General features: G+C 38.8%; 1 protein-coding gene across 2 annotated transcripts; it reads right to left on the reverse strand.

The window, feature by feature from the left end:
• Window positions 1-3427: 3427 nt before the first annotated feature.
• crbn (cereblon) lies at window positions 3428-14900 on the reverse strand. Of its 2 annotated transcripts, none has more exons than XM_034139311.1 (11): window positions 14744-14900; window positions 14040-14164; window positions 13697-13899; window positions 12320-12469; window positions 10597-10759; window positions 9738-9800; window positions 9548-9632; window positions 9289-9404; window positions 8159-8223; window positions 7209-7340; window positions 3428-5659 (listed from the first exon to the last, which is right to left on the reverse strand). In XM_034139311.1, the coding sequence occupies exons 1-11, from the start codon at window positions 14814-14816 to the stop codon at window positions 5476-5478; spliced, it is 1359 nt and encodes a 452-aa protein (XP_033995202.1). In that variant the 5' UTR covers window positions 14817-14900; the 3' UTR covers window positions 3428-5475. The 2 variants fall into 2 exon arrangements, with proteins under 2 accessions (XP_033995202.1, XP_033995201.1); XM_034139310.1 differs by having other exon boundaries at window positions 12320-12472.
• Window positions 14901-15212: the final 312 nt, after the last annotated feature.

Consider the following 15212-nt stretch of genomic DNA (forward strand, 5'->3'; position numbering starts at 1 on the left):
TCAAGTATAATTAATATCCACTTAGAGCTGTGTTACTTCGGTTGATTTGTGGTTTGAAATGGTTATGGGAAACATGTTATGTTTACCAACCAAATTGACATCAACCAAACAGGTTGATGTAGTTAAATGAATAGTTCATCCATAAAATGACCATTTTGTAATCAATCGTTTTCTCTCAGTGACAGTGAATGCATGAATCAAAGAATGGATGAAAGCCCCGATTTTTTTGTTAAAATGTTGCTTAAACCTTACTATATAGTAGGCTACCCCCCAACAACACTTAATTACAGGGGTCAGTAGCCTGCCTAACGTGAAACTGTTTAGGCAGAAGTCTTTCAAACAAAACATGTGTAACTCAAATACCAATGTTGGGGAATTATGACTGATGTTCCGAAGGTTGTCTTCTACTGCCACAGTCTAGTCTGTCTTTGAAGAAAAAAAGAAACGCTATTAAATTCCAAAACATAACTTGAAATGCCACGGAAAAAAGTATTTAGCATTTTAGATATTAAATATTGAGAAGTCACATGTTGCATTGCATGTCCTAAACAATGTGCAGATGTTCCCACTCGGAGACTCATTATTAGACTATCACTGCCGGTGTTGTGTCAAATTATGCACCCCCATCATGAAATGCCCCCCTTGTCACGGGAACGCGCATTTCTAAATGACACGTTTACACCTTAAAATGATGTTTAAAACGAAAAGTAAACGTTCAGGGTTTTTATTAATGGTAATTTTCAGACTGTGAGTTGTTTAGTGGTAGCTCATATAGTCTTGATTCTTGTGGTTAAACTTTTCGCTCCGTATTTGATGGTAGTGGTGTCGAAATTCATTCGTCACTTCCTTTTCAGTTTTTGTTTTTTTTAATCTTTTTTTTTAACTTATTGTTACGTCCTGTCTGTATACACGTGCTTTAAAATGTATTGTTTAATTTTACATATTTGTCATATAATAATCAAAATATATGTTTACAAATGTTACATAGTCTTTGTCAGCATATTTTTGCCACGTTTTTGCTGTCTTACATAATAAACGTGTCACATTCATGAAACTTGCTCCATTCATTGGTACTAGTCCTACAACTATACCCTGAAAAATGCTTGAGGGTGGGAATAATACAAACATCTTTTTGGGTGGGGTGCATTTTATGACAGGCCTGGTTATCACAATACGCCCCCCCTTGCTATCTTACAAAATAAAAGTGTCACATTCATGAAACTTGCTCCATCCATTGGTACTAGTCCGACAACTATATCCTGAAAAATGCTTGAGGGTGGGAATAATACAAACATCTTTTTCGGTGGGGTGCATTTTATGACAGGCCTGGTTATCACAATATGCCCCCCCTTGCTATCTTACAAAATAAAAGTGTCACATTCATGACACTTGCTCCATTCATTGGTACTAGTCCTACAACTATACCCTGAAAAATGCATGAGGGTGGGTGTAGCGGCCAAAATCCTATAGACCTAAAACAGCCGCTGAGGCACTAGTTAGCAGATCTTACGCAGGGCAATGATCATCCAAGTCCAGACAAGAACCTCCATTTGTGCATTTTATTCCAATAACAAAATACAATGAACAGGTTTCCTATATCTCTTTTCTTTAAGCCTTTCCTATGGCTTTCCTTTGTGTGGCTTGAAACACCCTGGTAAAAAAAAACGTTTGCCTACTAGTGCTCTGGCTCCAACCACCCACCTGTCTCCAATATATACAATTACACCAGGTGCTCTAATCACCCAGTACCCAAACGTGCCTTCAAAATAAGAGCATAGAAACTACTTTAACTTATGACGCTAACTAAGAATACATTTACAATAATCACTATAAACAGCAAGAAAATAAATGTTAAACTATTAAATAATATAAAGAGATATATAGCTCCAACAGTGGGAATAATACAAACATATTTTTGGATGGGGTGCATTTTATGACAGGCCTGGTTATCACAATATGCCCCCCCTTGCTATCTTACAAAAATAAAAGTGTCACATTCATGAAACTTGCTCCATTCATTGGTACTAGTCCGACAACTATATCCTGAAAAATGCTTGAGGGTGGGAATAATACAAACATCTTTTTCGGTGGGGTGCATTTTATGACAGGCCTGGTTATCACAATATGCCCCCCCTTGCTATCTTACAAAATAAAAGTGTCACATTCATGAAACTTGCTCCATTCATTGGTACTAGTCCTACAACTATACCCTGAAAAATGCTTGAGGGTGGGATTAATACAAACATCTTCTGGGGTGGGGTGCATTTTATGACAGGCCTGGTTTATCATCCGAGTCAGAAATAAAACAAATATGGAGTGAGGGCTAGTCCTGCAATTGTCCAACACATTTACATACACACAGTAATTAATAATACATGTTGAATGAAATAAAGAAATAAAGTGACATATTATCCATACTAAAATCCATCTCCAAAACACTCCAAAATAATGACCAAACAATCCTGTTGTAATTTAAAGGTTATGATGGAGTTAAAACAATATTGGATGATAGTCATTATTTTGGAGTGTTTTGGAGATGGAGATAAATCATGGGTCAAAATTGACCTGAGAACACCATGAACGGTAACAGCTTTCGAACACAACACAAGGGTTAAAGATGAATATGACATGTTGTTCACACTGACTTTGATTGCTTACCATGTCACTGGACTCTAATCTTCAAAATGAATGTTTATTTTATGTGTGATAATGTACACAATTTTAGTATGGATAATATGTCACTTTATTTCTTTATTTCGTTTAGAAATGCGGGTTCCCGTGACAAGGGGGGCATTTCATGATGGGGGTGCATCATTTGACACAACACCGGCAGTGATAGTCTAATAATGAGTCTCCGAGTGGGAACATCTGCACATTGTTTAGGACATGCAATGCAACATGTGACTTCTCAATATTTAATATCTAAAATGCTAAATACTTTTTTCCGTGGCATTTCAAGTTATGTTTTGGAATTTAATAGCGTTTCTTTTTTTCTTCAAAGACAGACTAGACTGTGGCAGTAGAAGACAACCTTCGGAACATCAGTCATAATTCCCCAACATTGGCATTTGAGTTACACATGTTTTGTTTGAAAGACTTCTGCCTAAACAGTTTCACGTTAGGCAGGCTACTGACCCCTGTAATTAAGTGTTGTTGGGGGGGGTACTATATACCGGCACACAATGATCTGATGCCCACATTATCTGCACAAAATGATGAATACACCGCAAACTCATTATTTGGAGAAAGCACACAAAAAAGCATATCTCAATTTGCCAGTAGTCAGAGGACTATTATTCCCATGTTGTCAAGCTCCATTCATCACCTCAACAAGGTCTCTATGTTCTCACACAAACAAAGACACACACACGTTATCTGAATTCTTTGAAATTGATGCCTCTGGAACATATAACACAGTAAACATACAGAGGAGGAGAACTGCATATTTATTTTTACTCTTTTATACACCGATTGTCATGGAAAAAGGAGAAACAGCTTTCTTTGGAAACGGGTAATTAAATTCTTCTGTGAAGCGTACATTTCATTGTTTGAGGTGAAGGAAAGTCTGACAGCCTGGTGAACATTGAATAAGCAGTATTACAGATAATATAACCAAAGAGACATTCACTTTTTAGATTATACCTGTTATCTTTCTTCATGAAACACATCGATATGCAACTGCTGAAGGGTACAACAGGAAAAAAAATTAAAGAGGTCCATTAAAGTCAATTTCCAGGTCTTCTCAACGGCATTTTTGAAAATAAAAGTTAGATGAAGCCTTTTCTGGCTGTTGATAGAGCTGCACAAAATCTAATAAATTGCCTCAGGTAAGTCACCATGGCTAACACAACTGAAACTGACTAAATTGTGAGAGGCTGAGTTGCACTATGGGTAATGTAGGCAGCAGCAAAAAGCAAGAAGCAAGCAAGAAGCAAGAAGAATGCCGGACTAAAAATAATGAATATCTCCTGCTGTACTGATCCGCCTTGAGTCCCAGTGTTATAGGGGTGTAACGTGAAATATGTTTTTAAGGAAAGATAACAAAATGTATGATTAATTAAAATATGAATCCGAAAAGGTCCCTGCATGAAACCACCGAGTCATTATCCTTTATCATTAGAGTCGATATTTCCCTCACTGAGTGTCAACAAAACTCAGGAATGTACACCTGTATGACATACTGCTTAGCTTAGGCAATAAGGTTTAGATCATATATATTTTTTATTATTGACAGCTACCGCCTTTTTAAGAGTAGTTATGACTCCCCTTGACAAAATGTATTCCTTCGAGAAAAACATCCAAAAACAGTTAATTAGATAGACCAACATCTTCACTTCTAGATTTGTTTTTATTGCGATCAAGGTTTTTTTTTCCTCTGTTCTCTAAGACATGTAGATATGTGCGACTTAAGAATCCAATTCTACAAACAGTAGAACAACAGTTATATGACACAACAAATGCTATGCTAACGGCCTCTCATTTACAGATACATTTATACAAACATGAGCCAGTGCCTTGCAACAAAGATCGCAAGATGTAAAATCCTGAAAACAGCGACACTACACAACAAAAAACACCGTTCATCAGTTACAATATTTCAGTCCTCTGTGGCTCATTGAATCATTAAACTTATCAAAAGACTCTGGGGCGTAGGCACAACATTTTAACATGCCATACAACATGAACAAACTAGCTTTAACCTTTTTATAAAAACAGTCCTTCATTAGACTTCAGGTTTTCTCTAATGTTTTCTTGTTTGTTTCCAGAGCACATCACCTGACAGGACAATGGGCTCTCAGTTAATACAAAGCTGATTATCTCAGGGACTTCACACATTGTCATCTCGTTTTTTGTGATAATAACAACTTTCCAATCTTATTGCATATAAAAATACATCCTATATGATTCCTAGATTCAAAATATACCCTTAGAGAAACAAGTCCCCTCTCATCTCCTCCACTGACCCACAGCAGCTCAAATCAGAAACATATCAGCCAGATATCTCTATCTCAACTGCATGCAGAAAACCTCTCCATCATACAGAGGAAATTAGTGGAAGGGAAATGATGCATTAAGCATAGCTTTTGTTGTTGTGTATGTCTGCAGCTACCATGGAATCAGATGGACAGCGGTGCAGATCAGCCAGCTGCAAGCTAGGTTTCTAAAACGTGTTATGGACCAATCTGTTGTTGCTCTGTTTTTTTTTCCTCATTTTCTCTCAATGCACTTAGTTGTCTAACTGCTGCCTCCACTTCTCAATAGCTTTTAAGGACAATAGTTCCCTCCTGGTCTAAATTGAGTGCCATTTAAAGGCTAACTGACCTTTCCACTAATATGATGGATTTACTGCCATGGGTGACAGGTGCTGTGTTTATTAGTGACAGTAATTGTAGTGAGAGAGTGCATGGAGATGTAGGCTTTGGGGGTCTGTAGGGTTTTTGTTGTTGTTTATTGACGATACATGATGGTGCGTCGTCACAGGCAGAAGAGGCGAGAGCCCTCTCTCCCCTCCTCCACCTCGCCGTGGGGGATGCGGGGGAGCAAGGCCGACCGGGTCAGACCCCAGAAGCGAGGCGGAGACAAGTGCTTCTTGATGGCGGTGAACCTCCAACCCATGTGAGACCCACAGGTGCGACACTGAGCAATGGTCCAGGCGTAGCTGAGAGCAAAGAATAGCACAATATTTATTAAAGACAAGATATATAACATTATTATATTTCTTCTACCTTATTAAAAAGTACATAATCTATGAACATTTGAAAATATTGTTCATATAACTGAACTACTTGACACAAGATGTCGTCTAATTCCCTGGAAAGTAAGTCTTCAGTGTGTGCTCCGGAGGTTTAAGTTTGCTCGTAACACAAGTGGCATTTTAGACGCAAATGGCTTACAAACTTTATGTTAAACCAGCCTTTTAGAGTAAAACTACTCATGCATCAGTCCGCACAGTGAAACTCAAACAGTGTAGCAGTGGGCAAAACCATTTTTTTTAATTTAGGGGGGCTTAAATTGTAATGTTTTAGTCTTTAAAAGGGTTAATATTGTGGCTCGTTTGAGCAGTCACGGCTGATCCTCAAGCATCAAGATGTCCTTAGAAAATTGAAACAGCGTTGAGAGTTTGGGAAACACAGTTGCAAAGAAAGGGGCTGATGTTGCACAAAAAGATGTATAAGATGTGCAAATGGCATGCTAATGTTTGGCAGTGCAGTCAGAGGTGTGTTTCCATTTTGTCTTTGCAATAGAAATTACATCGGTTTTTGTTGTATGATTCCACAGGTTAAATGGTGATGCAATCATTTTTCTTATTTTTTTTTAATATATTTTTTTTAATTGGTCCCTGAGTAATGATTGTTAAAACATATATTTTCTGTGAAATATCCCTTTAAAAATGACTTTTTTTTCATTAATTAAATGCAACCCATTATGCACAATTCATACTTGCACTTACTTAGTATGTGTCATTCAGAAACAATCATTTAGACACTAATAAATACAACTGAAAGCTGTATCTATATACTTTATTCATTGCAAATACTTAATGCTGTCTTCTAATGTTTTTTTCTAAATGCAATAAGAAACCTATGGCAAAGTGTACCATGATTTCAAAAACTCTCATAACTTACAAACCAAACAACTAAATGTAGCAGACATTTCTGCAGCACTTGATCTACATGACGTTAAATACTACACAATTCAGTTCAGTTTTATTCTTTAAGCATAAATCAAATATCTCACTGTCAAAATGATTGACACAAGTTCACAGTATCTTCTCAGATCTGTGTATTGGTGTGTATTATGATGAGAAAAAGAGAGCTTGGAGGATATATCTTTCCCCTGCTGCTCTCTACACAAGACTGGCGTCATACAATGAACTCAGATCACTAAAAAGTGATGTCCTATTGATAAGAAATTACACTTTTGATATTGATGCAACACTGAAAGGCCAAAGGCTTCTGATTTAAGGCAATGTAGACTATTCAATTTATGTCACCACACAGTTAGGGAAATATTCAATTAAAGCTTATTTGAGACCCCCAGTGCAATGGGTCAGAGGTTTGTCTCACATTTATGAAAATGCATTTTAAAAGCACTGAAAGGCACAGTGAGAGGTCTGATTAAGTCCATTCACTGTGCGTTAGGTGTTACATTATTAGAGAGTCCGAGGGAGGAGTATGAGCTTAATGCCATGAGTGTTGCAAAGTTACCCTGGAAACCAGCTGTGCAGCGTGGATGGCCGGCCCACCAGGTTGAGGTTGTTGGTTTTGTAGACGGTCAACGTTTCATGGACGTAACCGTGAGGGTTGACGTATGCAGCCATGGGGCCGTTCAGAGACAAGCTGCAGAGAAAGGACAGCAGGTGGAATATTTCATCAGTGATTTTGACACAAAAACACCAGAATGAACCTTTAGATGAAGGAATGAAACAGCCAGAAGCTGATTAGAGACTCCATAAAAAAGAAATAAATGGAACCAAACTTCCTTAAAATGTCTGAATTATGCATTTAAAGTGTTTTAATTATGAAAATACTAAACTAAACTAAAAGCTAAGACTTGAGATTTGAAAATCTTGTTTTCAGCATTCAACAAGGTGATTATTTAATCTTACAGGTACTTGCCAAGATTAAAACCACATAAAAAGACACATTTTCAGTCACTTTATTATGCAGCAATTTACTGCACTTCACTTTTGGTTTGGTCCCTAATTGAAAATGCATTAGCTAGGTATGCAGTTCTGTTAGTCTCTACACTTAGAAATCATATTAAACACATAATCATTCATTTACTCTGATTATCTGGATGTGCTCAGACAAAACAGTTAATGCACTCTTCCTATAAACGTAGAGCTAGGGCCTGGACAGCTTCATCGGCGTTAGAGCTACTGTGTTTGACTCTTGGACAAATACATTAACCATAACACGTCATAAACAGTTATGAAATTACTTTCCATAACAGTGTGTGAGTGTTGGTGCCCAAATTAGAGTGTGAAGGACCAATTATTCTTTTGTAACTCCAATCTTAATGCAACTTTTATGTGCAGTTATAAAAACAAAACAGAAAAAATAAATTCAGGCTGCTAGTTTTCTCTCTTTAAATGTGTCAACCGTCTCTTAAAAGCTTTTGATAGATGAATACAACATGCACAAGATGTCCTCACCTGAAGATCTCAGTCTTCGTGGTGATTTCTGTGTCCTGGCACTGCTTACAGCACAGTGATGTGCACTGAGGAGGAGAGATAATGAAGTGTTAAAAGTCACTGTTCTCACTGACGATGCTATAATAATCCATCCTTTATGCTTCCACAAGAGCCAAGAGCTGGCTGACACAAGGTCAGGTATAGATTGTGTGTCCGGTAAGAGTGTAAAGAGAAAAGGAGGATATTACCCACAATCAGACGGCATGGAAAGAGCAGATAATAGGCAGGCACTTTAAAAGAAGCAATTCAAACGTCCGGCGACAGCTTTACAGCAGTACTTAGTGCTTCCTGTCGTTATAACATTAAAATGTACATTGACCTAAAGCTAAAGGGATTAGGGCTGCAATGATTAATCGATTGGTAGATTTAATTAGTGATTATGATGCTGAATTATTCCTTCGAAATCTGCAGTGAGACAATAAGAGAAGTGAAAAAGTATTTTTTTTTACATTTATCTCAGGTATCTGACAAAATTAACATTTAGTTTTATTTGAAATCACCAAATATATTTTATGTAGGTAAATCATTATACAAAAAGGGCAGAAAGTGCTGTTTTCAGCACATCAAAAACTAAAATTGGTTTGTGATCTTCTTTTTAAATTGTTGTTTAGTCATCTTAATCTGGTAATAGCTTGCTTGGTGACATGTTGACACTTTTATTACAGGTATTAGAAAACATGTAGCAAAGCATGAAATCTTAAATATTCATTAACGTTGTTCTGCTGTGTGAATGACATGATGATATTTTTGGTTAGTTAAAATCACCATGCTCAAAGTGACAAACAGATCATGTATACTGCATGTTTATTAGAGATCTGTTAGATCTGTTCTGTTACTAGTGATTCAATTAATCTTTGCTTACTCTAAATTGTTCATGAACAGTTTACATTGTGATGGCCAAGTTTAGACTGAAATATCGCAGCAAAAACATCCCCTGACAGGCATAGTTGATATACCAAAGAACACCAGAGGAAAAAGGGAAAGAAGTACAACAGGGACAGCCAATCTTATCACACAGTGAGGGAGAGGATGGCTGCACAGCCAGAGGAGGAAGGGGCCGTAGTGAGGGGTTGGTGGTGACCCTTCCTTACCCGGTCCATGATGTCCAGCTCACAGCGAAGTCTCTGGATGGCACTGCCGATCTTCAGCAGTTGGAGCCGCAGAGCGTCGTCTATGGGCAGACAGGCCGCTACTCTGTAGGAAAAGTCTGACACAAACCAGACAGAAAGGCAGAGACAGGGATGAAAGGAAGGAAAGGACAGGGGCATAAAAAACGCAAACAAAGAGACGTACGTGCGCATGTGCGAACGCGTCTGCTATCCATCTGTAACACATTGAACAGAGGCTGACCTACGGCGTTCGTAGGGAGGGAGTCATCCTTCAGGTTCTCGTCCCATTCATGGAGCTGTTTCTTCACTCTGTTCATGAGCGACTCCTGTGTGGTGGTACACAGGAGGTAGAGAGAACATGGTTTACATTCACTCCTATGTTATGTTTATCTATGGAGGAAATTCCAGTGCACACGGGCCGCAGTACTCACAGAGTCGTAAAGTGCGTAGACCCAGGGTGGCCATGGCGTCAGGCTGGCACAGTGAAACTTCCTCTGTGAGGAACAACAGACGACACATTACCCAACTTTATCTTCATTTGACAGTTTCCCTCTGCTATCCACATTGTTAATACACGTAATGGTTAAAAGTATGTGGACTTTCAAACATCACACTCACGACAATGTTCCTGTGTTAAGAGTTACATGTTGAAAATCCCAGGCTTCCACAAGTTAAAAGCCCAAAACTATTTAAAGAGGCCCTTTTATGCTTTATTGGGTCTCCCTTTAAGTGTTATTCCCTGTGGTTATGTAGGTTTTTGTGAATCTAAATAGTCTGCAAAGGCTAAAATCCCCCCCCCCCTCTGTAACGCCTCCATTGTTGTCCTTTGCTGACTTCAGTTACATAGTGACATCACTATGTAACATGTGTACTTCTATTGGCTGGTGCTCCAACACATTGTACATGATAGGCTAAGGGGTGGGATATCTCTAAGAGGTTGACCAATCACAACAGAGCCGGTCAGCTAACCAATCAGAGCAGACTGGGCTCTGGTTTCAGACGGAGGGTGAAAAGAGTTGCTGCAGCACAGGCAGTATGAGAATAATAAAGAGTTTTTGAACATTAAAGCAAGTAAATATCTCACAGTAGAAGCTTCAAATACAAATCTGAACCTGAAATGTGCATGATAGGGCCCCTTTAAATATTATCAGTTGGTGTAACCAGAGCTGTCATGTCCCATTTCCATTTCCTTGTGATGGAGAATGAAGTTATTGTAAAGTATGTAATGGCAAAAGAATCTGCATGCGGCACATGTGTACTGCATTTTCTCTAAGTGTTTTTGTGTCTGACCTGCTGGTAGTTATTCCACCAGCGCTGGGCCTGCTTGCAGGTCTGAGTCGGGGGTTTGCAGGAGGGGTGCATGTTGAGCCTGGTGAGGGGTGCTATCTGCACGGCAGAGAGGGGATCTGGAAGGATTCGTTCTGGAAGGATCTGTACTTTGGCTTGTCTGATCCTGATGTAATATACAAGGGAGACAAAAACATAAGTTAGGGAAAGAAAGACAAGCAGGGAGAGAAATGTGAAAGAGAGCAACAGAAGGCGAGTGAAACAGAGCGGATGAATAGCAGATTAAACAAATAGTGTGATGGCTAAATGCTATCAGGTGTATGACAAGATGTTTGTAACGGGGAGATGATCATAAAAAGGTGCCGTCTGTACAATGTCTCTGTCAGCCATAAGAAATACTTCACCAAACACACACTGTGGAGCTCAGACAAACAGACGTTCACTAAGCAACATCACAAGAGAAATAAAATAAAGATCTTCAGGTGTAACCATGTACAAGAATAAACACAACATTATTAACTTCAATCATGCACAAACACAATGTTCATTTTCTTTCTTATGTATGAACAAACAGCAAATAAATCCACAACACTGCCACAATATGATGGCAGTAGAAAGGTATGTTTAAATGTTTGTTTTTTGCTTTTTATTCAGAGATCCAACATCCAAAGGTTGCACATTCAGAAATGTTTGAGAGGCATTACAGAGAGGTAGAGAAGGCTATGTACAGAACAAAGAGCGGAGAACAGCAGATTCCCTGTAAGTGGGCAATAACTTCAATTCTATGGTTGCTGGGGTCACAACACAAGGTCAACAGGATTATGGCAACCGATTTATGCGCATTACACATCTGACTGTATGGAGATCAAGTTTAATGGACTTTAAAGCTTCAATGATTTCCTGAACGGTGGAGGATGTAAGTAACCATGATATATAGCACAACCACAGTGGTTTAATAGGCAGCTTTTCTCCATAGATGCTTCCGTTGTTTACTGTACCCTCCAACAAGAGGACTCAACTTAAAACCCACACAGATGATTACAAATAAACTAAACCCTCTCGAGAGCATGAAGCAGAATAACTCAAACAGAATGAACCCTTCCTCAACAAGTCACAACGAATTATTATTGTACAAAAAACTGAATCTTTAAATGTAAAGAAGTAACTCCACAAACAAATAGTTTGAATGTTATTCTCTTTACTTTTTGAAGATGACTGTGAATAGTTAGTCTGCCCTCTAGCTGTGTGAACTATAAGAGCACCAACTGAGTCACATTGAAAAAAGTCCTGACTTTGCTGAGTAAATACGCATCACGTACAGTATGTAAGAAACTGAAACTTCAAAGTTAATCTTAATTGTTTTTATAGAACAAATGAAGAGATTGAATATTTTCAATTTGAAGAAATTAATGTAGAGGCACACTCATATATACGTAGATGATCCACTGATTTTGAGTCCTAGTCTAAACTGCTGCTGGTTTTCTGTCTTATAATATGTTTCATAGCAGATGATAACATTCAGCTTATATTCCTGTTTAAATCAGTCCATGCCTAGATGATGAATACCTGCAGGGCTCAGATTCCTGCAGACAGCCACAGGCTCACAACATGAAGACCACAACATAATGTTAACATTTTTATTTATATATTCAAGCTCTCATTAAAATGTGCACATATATTTAGTCCTAACCTTTGCTGTAATGGTTTAAGACACAATTAAACTTACCCGTCTGCTTGAGTTCTTATCTCATGGACCTTAAACCTCTGCCTTCCCACAGCTTTCACTTTCACAGTTTCAATGCCATACTCCTGCTCTTCTCGGTATGCATAGATTTCAGCTGTCGTCCCAAACTCTGCGTCCGGCTCACCTGCATCACTGCTGAAACAGATACCAAATAAACCTTTTACAATGACACTCCAAGAATATTTTTAAAAGGATACCCGAGTCATTAAGTGTTTTACTTCTATGAGATTGAGGTTCTTAGACAGTTAAGTTAAATAGTTCTCCTCATATGCAGTGGCGACTCGTCATTAGTTTATTTAGCAGAAAGTAATTAAAATAATAATAAAAAAAATATACAAAATAAATATATCTTAAAATATATTTTAAGATCATGTTTAGTCATCTGATTTGTCTGTACATTGCTGTTTTAGTCTGCGTTCTTGTAATTAGTGTCTACAGTGTGCCTATTGAGCCGTGTAGAGCGATGTGGGGCAAGCCCCTCTTTCTGCTGTCAAAATGAATGGGTGCTGTAAAAACTACACTGCGCATGCTCAGAGTATTTTTCTATTCAATGTGTGCGGCAAAAAAAAATTACCAGTGGGGCCAAGTGTTGGAACCCCCACCAAAACGTCATCTCATAATTCAGAGCTGATTGGCTGTAAGTACGTGTGCCGCGAAAAGTGTAGTTGTGAAGAGGAGACGAGAGAGAGCAGCTTATAGCAATTAAAATCAGTAAAACGGAAAGAAAATGAATGAAGTTGACCATCTACTTCAGCTTTGGTAAGTTCATTTGATGTCATATATTTTGTTGATCTTCTGTGTTTTGCCTATAGGCTATTGCTCTGCTGGATTGATTGATATTGTGACCTCTGTGATGAGTGTCTGGGTTTTCCTTATATTTACAGTCTATGGTGTTTTAATGGTGAAGCATTATGGGTGTTGTTATTGTTAAGTATTGCTTTGTGATGGTGCCCTTTACTCCATGTATTAAGGTGCATTACAATATGACATCCCCACGCTGTGTACGTAAATGTATGTGCTGAAAGTGCTCCGTGTTCTTCATTCGCGGCTAAATTGCCCAAAAACTAATTTTGGCTAATTGCCGATATACGCAAATATTTTTTTTCCACCTAGTTGCAGAGAACTTCCAGTTTTAAGCTGAAATGGAGCTAAGTGCCACATGTTCTTGTGATGGCTTACTGGCAGATGCAGACATTGCAAAACATTGACTGGGCAAAATAAGAAAGCTATTTAAAACTAAGGTTATATGAAAAACATGGTATATTGATTTAAATGTAACAGAGGAAATGTTCATTACTGGCCGGGATATTTCATTATAAAGCCTTATCTGCCAATAGTGCAGTGTCTACTTCTACTGACCTGTGTGAGAGCACTGCAAAGGTGCGGTCTCTCTGGATGATGCTCCGCATCATGCTGACCTCCTGCGGCCTGAAGAGCTGCAGAGGCAGCGTCTGGCCGGGCACCAGCATCACAGCCGTGTGAGGCAGCACAGGGATGGTCTGACAGCTGTCCTCATCGTGGACCGTACGGCCGTGGAACTCCTCCATGTCTGAGCCCAGGTACTGCCAGCACAACAAACAGTCAACACCACCAGACCACAACAGCTGCTACTACCTTACTTCTGAATGATCAATTAGTAATTGATGTTAAAAAAATCTCCATTTGGGCCATTATCTGTAGAAATAAAAGTGGCATGACTCACAGAATGTGATGTGGGAAGACTGGGATCAAAGTTGATGGTGGTGTGCTTCTCTGTCCCCTCACTGTCTCGTTCTTCAGTCTCCATGTCATCTTCCATGTCATCTTCCTCCTCCTCTTCCTCATTATCTGTCATAGCACACAAGCACAGTGGTGAGTCTAGTGTGCAGCTGCAACTTTAGATACATTAGAGTAGTTTAGATTAGATCGACTTTATTGTGCACCTCAATGGATATGTGTCTACACACCATTAAAACATATACAATAGTGCAAATGGGCATGAAGGAGCGGTAAGTTATACAATTAAGGAAGGAAATTTGATAAAAAAGCAAGCATTCCCTCATCATTTTCAGTGTAATGCCTTTATGGCTAATAAGTAATAAAATACCTCTTATAGAGATTGTTAGCTATGTTTGTGTTTAGCCTTGTTGATTGCAACACTGTCAAATATATCGTAAGTTGTTTGTGTGGCTTGCAAATCACTAACAATTTTGGAGAGCTTATTTTTGCTTGTTATCCTCTTAATAAGCCACGCTGATGGTAAAACGAAACAAAGTGTGAGGTCTATAAAATGAGTCTGTGAGGGTGTGATGTGTGACGGTGGCCTGTTGAGGAAGTGTTAGCTTGCAGTTAGCAGCACGGGGAGACGGACGCTGACCCGATGAGACCCGGCAGGTAACCCTGTCCCCCGCTGAGGGGCACCGTTACCTGGTAAAAGCTGCAGCTGGTTCCCCATAATGTCGTTAAGGTTGTCTTCTTCTGCAGCCCTCTCGTCAGCCATAGCCCTGTGTTTACAATGCTGACTCTTCTTCTTCTTCGATGTACAACATCAAGGAGAAGCTCGAGCGCCCCCTCGCGATGTGTGACGTTCGTTAAAACTGGGTGCAACTATCAGGCTCCTTTTTTATTGAAAAAGCCTAATGAAAGAAACAGTTGCTTAGTATATAAAACAACTACACAAGCCAGAATATATCACAGTAGAAAGTAACTAAGTGCATCTATTCAAGTACTGCATTTAATTACAATGTTGTTAGTACGACTACTTATCAGACAGTTTTTGATACTCTGAAAATGTAACATTTGAGGTTCAAGATGTAACAAAAATATGTATCATGGGTAATAATACTTCAAGATAAACTGTATTAATCCCTTGGTGACGTGTAAAAGCCACCCAACT

Source organism: Trematomus bernacchii, unplaced genomic scaffold (genome assembly GCF_902827165.1).
Source record: "Trematomus bernacchii unplaced genomic scaffold, fTreBer1.1, whole genome shotgun sequence".
NCBI lineage: Eukaryota > Metazoa > Chordata > Actinopteri > Perciformes > Nototheniidae > Trematomus > Trematomus bernacchii.